This window comes from Solanum lycopersicum, chromosome 6 (assembly GCF_036512215.1).
Source record: "Solanum lycopersicum chromosome 6, SLM_r2.1".
Classification (NCBI taxonomy): Eukaryota; Viridiplantae; Streptophyta; class Magnoliopsida; order Solanales; family Solanaceae; genus Solanum; species Solanum lycopersicum.
In genome coordinates, this window is record NC_090805.1 from 19,359,785 (window position 1) to 19,372,607 (window position 12,823).

Below are 12,823 nucleotides of genomic sequence, written 5' to 3' on the forward strand. Positions count from 1 at the left end.
ATAGGAATGAGTCCTATGTCCCTCCTCAAAAACGTAAAGTTACTCTTAGGGATGGTGGAGATAGTATTGCAAGAGTTGAGGATATGTTGCACAAAATGATAAGGAGGTTCGATGCTAATGATGAGCACATTAAATAGTTAAGGAGTGATTTAGCGGGTATGGGCAGAAAATTGATATACATGCAATATCAATTAAGCAGATAGAGTTGCAAATGGCCAATTTTCTGCAACTGTGAACACACGGCAACCGGGCACTTTTCCTAGCAACACTATCCAAAATCCAAAAAATGATGCACACTGTATGGAAATCACTATTCGGTGTGGTAAGTAAATCATTGACCCACCTATGTCGTCTAATGAGGAAAAGGTGAGAAAGGATAATGATAAGGTTGTAGAGGGTAGTGGTGAAGCAGAAAATAGCACTAGAAAAAATGTAGAAGTCCCTATAAAGGTAATTCGTATTCCTAGACCCCCCCTTTCCTCAGAGATTTGTATAAAAAGACTGAGGATGGTAAATATTGACGTTTTATAACGATGTTGAAGTAACTTTCTATCAATGTTCCTTTGGTAGAAGCTTTAGAAAAAATGCCCGCTTATGCCAAGTTTATGAAAAATCTGGTTACAAAGAAAAGATCGGTCACTTTTGATGATGATGATAGAATACAACATTGTAGTGCTATTGCTACAAGATCTCTCGTACAAAAGAAAGAAGATTCGGGTGCATTCACTATTCCTTATGCAGTCGGGTCATTACATTTTGTGAAAGCATTGTGTGATCTGGGGGCAAGCATAAATATCATGTCTCTCTCGATTTACAATAAGTTGGGTTTGGGTAACCCAAATCCCACTGCGATGCGGCTACTGATGGCTGATCGAATAGTGAAAAGGCCTATAGGGATACTCCACGATGTGCTAGTAAAAGTGGAATCGTTCATATTTCCGACAGATTTTGTTATTCTTGATTGTGAAGTAAATTTTTAAGTGCCTATTGTTCTTGGGAGGCCATTCCTTGCACGGGTAGAGCCTTAGTTGATATGGAAAAGAGCAGATGAAATTTCGGTTGAAGAATGAAGAAGCGACCTTCAACATTCGTAGGTCTATGAGGCTGAGTGGTGAGCTCCAATCGGTATCTGCTATATCATACAAATAAAAGATGAAGAAGGATAATGACCTAAAAAGTGAAAAATGAGAGTTTATGGTTGGGGATTTGGTGCTTTTAGACAGTTCTAGGTTGCGTTGGCTTCCGGGAAAGCTCAAGTCCAAACGGACTGGCCCTTACTTGATTACCCAAGTATTCCATCACGAATCAGTTGAGTTAGAAACCAAGGAGGGAATGTAGTTTAAGGTGAATGGAGAACGAATAAAACTCTATTTTGGGCATACTGCATCAATGTATGAAGTGCTGCATACCATCTTAATGAAGACTGAGTAATCAAGTGTCGTCAGTCGTGTCGTGACGTTAAATTAGGCACTTGTTGGCAGGAAACCCAATACTTATAGTTTTTATATTTAGTAATGGTAGCATTTTCTACTAATGGATTTTAAATTTGCAGGCACATCGCTAGGAAATTCTGCAGAAAATCACTCTGCAGCAGTCACCGACGGTTATATCGACGGCCCATCACGACCACGACGGACCATCACATAAATCCGTCATGCCAGGTACGTCATTCTGTTATTTTAAAAAAATAGGGCATACGCGATGAAACCAATGAAGGACCGTCACAACAGCAACGGACTGCCATCGGGGACTCATTGCGTCATTAATGAAGTGTATCGGACCCGACCCAACTGGGGTTTTTAAAAATTCTTAACATTTAAAAAAACCACCCCCTTCATTTCACCCATTTCCTTCCCTCTTCCTCCCTTTTCCCTCCCTTTTATACTTTCAATTTCCCACCTTTCTTTCTTTCAACCAATCATTTTCCCAAATTCCCCAATTTCTAAAATCCACTCTCTACTAGTCAGAGTTTGTTGTTGTGGTTCTTTACTTGATGACCAAGTACCTTCCTCGCTTGTTTTTCTCAAATTCTCAGGTATGTGTCTCTGATTTCTATCCATTTACGTTGAATTTTTGTTTATCAATTAGTATTAGCCTAGTTATTCATGATGGGTTCATTCTTTAATAAAAATTCTGTCTGACCTAGGTTGAGAATCCTCAAAATTGCCGTGTTAAAACTCTAGAAATAAGTACTTTAGCATTGCTAGTTTACTAGGTATGTGGGTTAGACAAATGTAGATTAAAACACTACAATTCCATTTGGGTCATAGGGAATGAATAGGGCATCCCCAATTCTGTCACTGAATAACACAACAAGACCCCCATGATGGACCGTCGTACCCACTACAGACCGTCATTGAGTCTGTCCCAACATCCCTAACACCCTACTGTCAAATTTTCTCCAAGTGTCCACAAACGGACACATGCGACGAACCGTCGTGGGAACGATGGTAAGTCCTGCTCAACCGTTCTGGTTGACAGAGACCCTGTTCCTAAGGGCCTCTCACTTTTTCAAAGTGTCCTCCAACGGACATATACGACGAACCTTCATAATCACAACGGTCCGTCCTGCATAACCGTTATGGCGGTTAGAGACCCCTCTCCTAAGGGTCTCCATCCTATTTCCAAGTGTCCTCTTACGGACAACTACGACGGACCGTCATACCCTCGATGTTCCGTCCTGCATAACATTTATGACGGTCAAAGACCCATCTCCTATGGGTCTACATATTTTATTTCAAGTGTCCTCTGACGGACACTTACGATGGACCATCATACCTGTAACGGTCCGTCCTGCATATACCGTCATGACTGTCAGAGACCCCTCTCCTAAGGGTCCCCATTTTTTCTAAGTGTCCCACAACGAACATCGACAACGGACTGTCATAATCACAATGGTCCGTCCTGGATATACCGTCATACTTGTTAGAGACTTTCCTTCAGGGTTCTCCACATAAACATTGTTTAAGTAAGACATGAAGGACCCCATGACAGTCTGTCGTACTCACAACGAGCCGTCACCAGGTCCATCGTGTTTCACTGTTACTATAGAAAAGTCATTACATTTTAACCCTTTTATTTATTTTGTGTGGTTTTGCTTATGGCACCAAAACAAGATCGAGCCTACGCACGCGGGCAATTGAAGTCTGTCGCCCCATCTACCCGCCTGGTCATTGTCTCTAATAATGAGCGTGACCCTGAGTACATGCTACCAGGCACTTCCACCCCATCCCGAGCTGCACCTGCTGCCAGAGCCACACCCAAAAAGGTGGCGTCCGGCGTAGTCACTGCCTCCCAGTCTGATGAGGAGCGCAGTGACCGGAACACCTTTTGGGTCAGCTACTAATGAAGAAGGAGCGTCTGGCTCCTTACGAGTTTCATGGTCGGAGGAAGCCTCCGGATCTATTGAGGTCCCTGCACCATCCACCGCAGCACAATCTGCCTCGTCTAATGAGACTGATAGTTTGGAATCCACACCCAGTTCACTGACTTGTGGTCTCACACCAGTTGCCGACCAGCCTAACCGGTGGTGTGTTGACAGGCAGTATCAAGTCTATTCCGACGTAAAGTTTCTGAATGACAAAGGAGTCATGACACAGAGACTAACATTGGAGTGGCGGGTCCTTATGGGAAGTCTCCCGACTATGCCAGAGATCCACAATCTCTTCACCAGACATTGACTGGAGTAGATAGCGCGTTCGTTGGGATGTTTTAATAAAGAGTTGGTAAGACAATTCTATGCCTCTTACATGGCTACTCTCAGATCACTGATTGATAGACGGGTTGCCCCCGCCAAACAGGCTCCACTAGAGCATGTTCGACTACATGGCATTCAGGTTGATATCTCCCTGCCTTCCATCCACCGGTATCAATACGGCGAGTATGTTGATGCCAACCGGACCCCTCTCATCGCCGAGTTTGACTACCGGTGGCAAATTGTCAAACATGGCCAATTCCTACGTGAACCATCGCTGAGAGAGACCACCAAGAAGTGGATGGCCCTGCACTTATCTGTTGATGGAGAGGGTGCTGATTGGGTGACAGAGCCGAAGGGAGCCATCAAGAAGGCTAACCTGACCTTCACGTCGATGTTTTTATGGTTGATTGTCCGTCATTGCCTTTCCCCCACAGTCTCTGATAATATAGTCACATGGGATCGTGCAAAACTGATTGCAGCGATGATAGCTGGGTTTGAGGTGGACTTTGCTTGGATTCTACATGCGGTCATGCACGAGAGGGCTTTTAAGGTACAACTACTTACCCTTTCACATGCATGATATTTTCCCTATGAAGGTCCGCAGGTGTGCCTATATGGTACGTTGATCAGCTCTAGACCCCGCTGGGCACAGTTTATATCGGCCTCATCAGCGATGAGGCCAATGAGTTGGCTCCACGCAGAGGGCCCCGTCCAGAGTTTCCTCCACTTGGTGACAATCTGGATGATACGATAGCACAGACCCGCACGGCTACGCAGGCGGCTTCCACTGACACTACCACGGTCGAGTCTATCTCGGGTAGTAGCACGACCCCGAGCTCCTCTCGCTCAGCCCCTTTCCCCGCTCTGTTCCCGCTTGATAGGGTCCAAAAATTAGAGGCACAAATGGATACACTTCAGCATCACATCCAGCCTTGGATACAGAGGTCTACTGCTGAGGCATAAGAGCGTTTGGAGCAGAGAATGGTCCAGCACACAGAGCAGAGGATCGCTGAGTTTCATCAGCGCTTGGACGCTTTTGAGTTGCAGGTGCTAGCCCGGCCAGCCCCTCAGGTGGATGTGTCGACCCTTCAGGCTGCGGTCGACAGTCTTCGCGAAGACATCGATACGATCTTAGAGGGTAGGGTGCCTGAGTCTGAGGCCCCTTCTGCAAAGCCTGCTGAAGAGATAGTGATGGCGGCCTTATTTGCCACTTCTGATATTCCACCACCTCCCCCTCGAGAACATTCCATGAGGCGTAGGGGTCGAGAGGAAGATGCAGCTCGAGCACGAAAGAAGGAGCGCCGTGAGATGGAGGCTGCGAGGAGATCCTTGCTTGCTGATGAGGAGGCGTGTCAGATGAGGGTAGTAGAGTTAGCTGTTGGGGCATCTAGCTCCAGAAATGTGGAGATAGCAGGAGGCAAATGCTTATAATGTTGTTGATGCTGTGGAGAGTACTGAGGGCGTCCTGATTACAGAGGTAGTGGGTTCCAGGGAATCGGACCCACCAACTTGCTGATCGTCAGCGTTTTACGCCTCATGTTTGTTTCACCTACCACTCTTGTATTCCAAATTTTTTTATGCATTGGGGACAATTGCATGTCTTTTTGTTGAGGGTGGGGTTAATTGAAAGTGAGTTCTAGGGTGAAGTCTAAGTAGCCCAATTCACTATCCTCTTTTGGGGTTTTCTTGCCTGTGTTCTTTTTCCCCAAGAGACTGATTATTTTTCTGTTGAAACGGCATGTTAATATCTTGTGTACATAGTTTAATTCTGAAGCATGATGGTTAAAATGATATCCTGAATAAATGGAAAATGATACATGACTCGGCATAGAAATTGATAAATGTGTGGCTCCAAGCATGACATAGAGGTACACCACTGCATGACCCTAAGTCTAAAATTCGAACTAGGTGTTTGATAATCAGGTAGAGTAATGAGATGTCAAGTGAATGTGAGGAAGATTTGAATAGTCCACTATTCGTACTGTGCTAGAACTTGCCTGGTTAGTCCTGCTAAAAGTAAGTTTTAATAGAAAATTAGGAAAGGATCATAGGCCCTTGTTCAAGATAGCCCATTTTTAGCCTAAATAAAATAAAACCAAATGAAATTGATCATTCTTTGATCCAAATGATTTAAGCTTAAACTAGACCTCTCTTTTTCACCCCAACTGACATTTGCTGAGAATAATGTGTTAGCCCTGGTCCCTCCTTGGACATGTGCACCTCAGCTTCTGCAAAAAGCATAAGTTGAGGGTGGCTAATGCAGTATACAACCCTTTTTATGGCCCTGACCCAACATTGGGTTTTGTGTACTTTGACTCATGGAAACACCATGAGTTGAGGGTGGCTATTATGAGGAATGCTCTGGAAAGTGGGGTTGAAAGAACAAAGATAGAGAGAGAACAAAACTAAAGTGATTCAAGAATCAGTTGAAAGAAAAGTGAAAAAAAATACAAGAAATACAAGCAAGAAGAGAAGAGAGTCACTTACACAAATGAAGAAAGAAGGGAAAATAGCAAGGTGAGAGAATATGAGAAACTGGGCAAAATAAAATGATAAAAAATGGTATGTTTATCCGATATGTCAAGGAGGGCAAAAAGTCACTAAAGTATACCTAAATATACCCTACCTGACCTTGAGCCTATGTTACGAGCTAAGAAAGTCCTAACGTGATCCTAATAGTTGTATAGCAAACTTAAAGCAGTGAAAATAAGGGTAAGCTTATGGCAATATGTATGAATGAGTTGTGAATCTGTTCTGAGAGTGAGTGTTGAAAAATAATCCTTATACTCAAACATAAATCATTGTGTGAAAAATGAGGATATCTTTTTGAAGTGAAGACACTAGTTGAAATACCGAAAATATTAGCACCTCCGTGAGAAATTGAAGAGGATAGGCTTTAGTGTATGGTGAGTCTTTGTCATGGTCTGATTCCACATAATTCAAGCCTAATAGTGATAGCATGCATAAATAAGATGAGACTAATCGGGATTTATAGCCAAATGATTGCGAAAGATAAAACATAGATACTATTGTACAATGATTTTCTATTTAGTCATAGTGTGTCACTTGATGACAAACAATGAATTTAAGTTGAGGGTGTTGATATACCGTGGTTTCACGGTATTTTAATGCTTTTTCCATAAGTTTAGTGTGTCCAAAAGCCTTTTTGTATTAATTTTTATGTAAGTTTCTTTTTATTTGCAGGAAATTTGTCTAAAAGATAAATGCGGAGGTTTTTGAGCAAGAAATCCAGAAATGTACCACCTACGGAGCTTGTGACGGTCCGTCGTGCCCGTGACGATCCTTAGGTGGCATCGTAGTGCAGATGCTGAAGGAAGATGGTGAAGTTTAATTATGTGTGGGGTTACGCAATGTGTGATGGACCGTCGTAGCCATGACGGTCCGTCCCGCTGGTTCGTCATGAAGATCAAAGAAGTAGTCTAGTACCCAAATTCCAAGAGTTCAAGTATTATGGAACGGATACCCCCGATGGACCCTTGTGCCTGTGACGATCCGTAATACCTACCATCGAGGGTAATGAAGAGAGCAGCAGAAGAAATTGCATAAGTATGGGACAACGGAGTCCATGACGGCCCGTCGTGACCACGACGATCCGCGAGGTCCGTTGAACCATTTGCATTTTGACAGATTTCCAGGAAATAGAGTCCTTATTCAATTAGGTTTTTAGTTTTTATAAAAAGTTCGAAAAACCTCGTTTTTGGGATTAGACTCTTGGTTATTTGAGCTTCTTTTGTGGATTAGACTTGGTGATTATTGTTACACTTTTGGAGAATCTTTAGTCTTCAATTAATTGCAGTAATTGATTGTTGGTGATTTTTGTTGATTAATCAAGTGACAGTTTGGATTTTATTCTTTCTCATTGAAGAAAGTGCATGAATTATTATATTACATATTTGAATATTGTGATTTTGACTATGGGTAACTAAACTCCATAACTAGGGTTGTGGGAACCATAGGCGAATAATGAGGTAAAACCTAACTAAAATAACAATTCTAGAATAATGTCTTGCATGTATTGATAATTCTTTCGCTTAGAAGTCTTTTTAACGGATGATCAATGTTAGAACTCGCCTTAATGCTACTTGTCGCACCAAGGAGGTAGATAATATAAAAAGAATTATCAACATATATTTAGTGTATACTATCTAATAGGCTAGTATTGATTGGTACGAGGTAATAACTTAGTCAAATATAGAATACGATGCTTACTATGAGGTAAAGGTAAGGGTTAGTATAGCAACACACATAGCCGGACCAAGTTGCAGAGTGAAATTATCTAGATGACAGACCAAGGATTTAGAAATACATAACTTATCACTTTGCATGCAAGATACTAGGAAAGAATTGTTATAGTTAGAATTATCAAGTTATGAACCTGTGAGGAACACTTAAACCCTAGTTACTTTTATTAATTGATTAAACTCCATTATTTGAAGCTGTTAGTATCTCCTTTAATTTAGCTCGTTTTTTTCATTCTTTTAGAAGTAAAAAAAACCCTTTTTTATTATCTTTGCTCTCCAAGGAACTAATTGACTAAATAGTAGTAATAATAGATTGAAGTTAAGTCTGAACTATTTTCCTCGTGGTAACGATCCCAACCTCATTAGTTGGGTTCTTTACCTGATACGACCGCTTTACTTCTTATTTTAAAAGTAAGTTTGAGAGTATCACCGCCCCGAAAAAGGTAATGCGTCCTCTTTTATAAATGTTCTTCCCTTCTTTCCTATTTGAACATGTTTTTTTTAACATCTCAATGTTTGAGCTCTTTGTAAGTCATTTTGAGTTCTACTTTTTTTTAATTATTATTTTTTATTTTTTTATTTTTATTTTTCCTAGTCTGTTTTAGAGTTCTTATGCAAAGTGAATGCCCCGCTCTTTTCTTTATCTTGACTTTACTTTCATCATGTGTTTGCATGTTAATTGAAAAGAAATAATGATCGAACTAGTCCCACATTGATTCTTCTATTAAAGAATGTCTTTTTGTATACTTGCTTTCCATAAAATTTAGTAAATTTCCTTATTTAATTTGCTTATTTATTTAACGACATCTTTTTTATTTTCTGTCTTAGAGTTTAACATTAATTTACAGTTCATTAGTTTATCATTTAATTTTTTACTATAATATTTCTAATCTTGTTACTCTTTATTTGAATGTGAAAACTTCATCCGAGTCCATTTCGGATTTCATCCCTGCATTTCGTTTAATTGAGTTCCACTTGAGTTATCCTCCTCGATGCCTGATGAAATTGGAAACTGAAATGGGTCTCGGAAAGAAGAAAAATAGGCTATATACATTCAGTATAGACTTATACACGACAAGTGTACGCAAAAATGGGAATTCGTTTAAACACAAAAATTCCGGCGAAATTGGCCCATAAGGGGGCCCAAATTCAACATCTCCCGCTTACACTTAATTGTTTTTATTTATTATTTTGTTTACTAACTCTAACTTCAGAATATTATTCCCCAAAAAGATGAGCTATATTCTTTATGTTAGTTTATTTAAATACAATTTTATTTTTATACTTCATTTGATAATATTTAGGCAAAACTTTTATTAATTCATCAATTAATTTAAAATAATTTATCATGATTTAATTAACCAAATTGATTTAAACTATCATATCTAAAGTGATTTGGATTAAACTCTTACATAATATAACTTTTTAAAAAAATTAAATTTTTTATCTCATCTTTAAATGTTAATCTTAATGTCATTTTTTTAGTGTTAATCCGTACCCTTTTTTTAGATGTTTTGAACACTTTCAGATAATTAAATTGGTTTCATTTTCCTAAAAAAATTCAAAAAAAAATCATCTTTTGTACACCTGATTAATTTTTGTCAAAGTTAGTTTTCGTAGGATAACCGCGTGTTAGCGGCCACTTTAAGTGCTAATACCTTCTTAAAGTAACACGCGGCCACTTTAAGTGCTAATACCTTCTTAAAGTAGAAATAAGAACATCTTACCCATTTTCTCTATTTTTATAGGTTTATCTGTTAAAATCTTTTTAAATCAAGTTTTCATAATTTATTTAAAAAATTTAGTGGCGACTCTTTCTAAATATTTTTCTTAATTTGTTTTATACTTGGAAACATTTCAAAAATGATTTTCTTGAGATAGTAAAATAACGGCATAACATTAGATCATCTGACAGTAATAATCTTTTGTTGGAGGTATAATTGCTAATATGACATTTTAAATTGTCATTAAAATCAGGTTCATATTGAATTTTCGTTATACCTTTAGTTTTTCTTATTCAATAACGGGAAGTAGGAGAATCCGAATCATTAGACATAGCTTCAAGTTAATTTTAAGAGTAATAATAGGTACCTGAGGCATACGATCAAGTAAAACATTATGAGAGGACCATTGGTTAATGTAGTGATTTTTGTACTTTCATTGTCTTCATTTGTGACTTCTTTATTGTTATTTCCTTATTCCCTAATTCTTTCATTGTCTTCATGTGTGAAAATACCTTGTTCCGATATATTAGAGCATTTTGTCTTTCCTCGTGAGCTTCTAATTCCAAGAATTCATTTTCTCCCCCTAAATCTGCATCCATCCGAGTCTCTTCTATGTAATTCTCCCCTGAAGATATCAGGATGTATTTCCACCTTTATAATATGGTTCTGACTCATGGAAAGATGTATTAAGAGTAACATATAGTTTCTTCTTTTTTGGATTATAACACCGGTATCCTTTCTGAAATTCTGAATAGACAAAAAACACATTGTCTTGCACACAGATCCAATTTTCCTCGTAAAGCTTTGGGAATGTGAGTATATACTGTACAACCCAACAACCAGGTTATAACTTTGGAAAATTCATAAGAGAACAAAGAGAATGGAGCTTTTTCTTCGGAGTCTCAAAATTGGAGACTCGAGATGGAACCCAATTAATAAGATAAGCCAAAGTCTTAACCGCTTCCCCTAATAAATAGTTGGCTTATTCATGCATGCACAAACAATCTTCATAGTTTGTCTATTTTTTTTTCTACTAGGACATTTTGTTACGGTGTGTATGTGTAGGCATTTGATGAGGTATACCCCTTTGCCGAAGATATTTGTCAACAGTAGATTGCATAAATTCTATGGCATTGTCAGATTGCAAAACTCAAAATTTTCACTAATATTTTATTTCTACCATATAGCAGACAAGAACATTCCCTTGTCTTTTTTCTTTGAAACTTTATTAACGTTCCCAAATGGATTAACTCCTTTATGAAATCCAGCATTGCTTCCATTCATGACCATCACTCCATCTATGTGAGGAAACGAAACAAACTGGAATTTCCTTAGAAAATTAATGCCAAGTATAATCTCAAATTCACCAAGCGGCATCACCATCAAATTATGTTTTCCCACCCAACTTTCAGTCGACATAGACACACAACAAGCCATACCCACAATGGCTTGTGCCTTAGCATTGACTATTTTAACGTAGGAAGGGTTTTTAGACAACTTCAGCCCCAATTTTGTAGCAATTTTCACATCTACAAACATTTGAGTGGCTCTCGTATCAACCATTGCTATCACATGTTGTTCTTTAACTGTCATTTCTATATGAAGTAGGGAAGCATGAGGATTTTTAAGTACTAGATGTTTCTCCAACATTATTAACCCACGTAATATGGTTGAAGGACAATCCCAATGGATTTTCCATTGCAGCCACAATTTCCTCATCTTCCTCCCTTTGATTCATATTTCTAGCAAGCAAAGCATTTACTTTTTCGTAGTGTGGACAAGACTTGTCCAAATAAGGACCACCACAAGTCCAACAGCCCTTAAAATTACCATCTTTGTTCTTTGGTCTGTCTTTACTGTCCTTCATTTGTGTCTTTCCTTTCTTATTTGTACAGTCCTTACGACTATTCTTTTTCCATTCCCCTTTCTTATCATTCTTTTTCTTAGTTTTCTAAGTAGAGGGAACATCTGTCAAAGGACGAGTTGTCCAAAAATCAACCAACGAATCTGCAGCAGTAATCGCCCCAGGCAGATCTTTAACATTCTGCCTCCGAAGTTCGTTTTGCGCCCAGCCTTGCATACCCGAAATGAAGTTGTGTAACTTATCCTCATCAGACATGTTTTGAATGTCTAACATCACAGAGGTGAATTCTTTATTGTATTCCCTCACTGAACCTGTCTGCCTTAGCCTTTTCAACTTATCCCTTGCAATCCAATAGGCGTTGCTAGGAAGAAATTGATTGCGCATTTCTTTTATTAATTTGTCCCACGTATCAATTCTAGGACAACCAACACTTACATCATCTTCATTTCGAGTTCTCCACCAAATTTTAGCATCACCCGTCAAGTACATTGTGGTAATGTTTAACTTGTCAATCTCAGGCACCCTTGCAGCAGTAAAATACTATTCCATGTCCCAAATGAAGTTTTCCATTTCTTTAGAACTTCTTGGACCACTAAAGGCTCTAGGTTCTTGAAGTTTAACCTTAGATGATTCAACACGATTTGAACTCAATGTAGCCACAGCCTGACACAATACAACGATCTCTGCACGAAGGTTTTCATTTTCCTTCTGCAGTCCCTCAAGTTGTTGTGTAGTTGTGTTACGAAAATTAAAGATATCAGTGATGTTTTATTAACATTCTGTCGATATGAATCAATTCCCCAGAACTTTCTCGGTGTTAAGTCTCAAATCAATTATTTTTGTCAACAGATACACAACGAATAATCTCCCGGAGTATCATCTGTAAACCCAATAAATGCTTCGATTTTTTGTTCCAGTTCCCACAGTTCTGCGTTTTTCACCATTGTTCAACAGTGCTCTAATACCAATACAAAGAGGGTCGATTTATTTATGCCAAACACCACTCTAGGCAGTCTTGCAAACGCCTACAACACTCGGCCTATCTTACTCCCACAGATTTGACTAAGTATAGAAATACTTAAGCAGCAAAGTTAAAAAACAAACAGAATATACAGGAACACGTCCCAACCTTTATTAATCTTATAATTAATACAAAAGGAAGGCTTCACGAGTTTGTCTAAGGCCAGAATCACACTCTCTAGCCTTAAACAAAATTTCCACCCTTATAAAATTTCTACACATGGCAGTTACATGCGGCAGTTACAAATGATACCTA

The 12,823-nt window shown here is 39.1% G+C and overlaps 1 protein-coding gene across 1 annotated transcript; it reads right to left on the minus strand.

Annotated features, from left to right (window-relative positions):
- Positions 1-11,634: 11,634 nt before the first annotated feature.
- Positions 11,635-12,036, minus strand: LOC112941710 (uncharacterized). Its single transcript, XM_026031703.1, has one exon. The coding sequence runs from the start codon at positions 12,034-12,036 to the stop codon at positions 11,635-11,637; it is 402 nt and encodes a 133-aa protein (XP_025887488.1).
- Between the last annotated feature and the right edge of the window lie 787 nt (positions 12,037-12,823).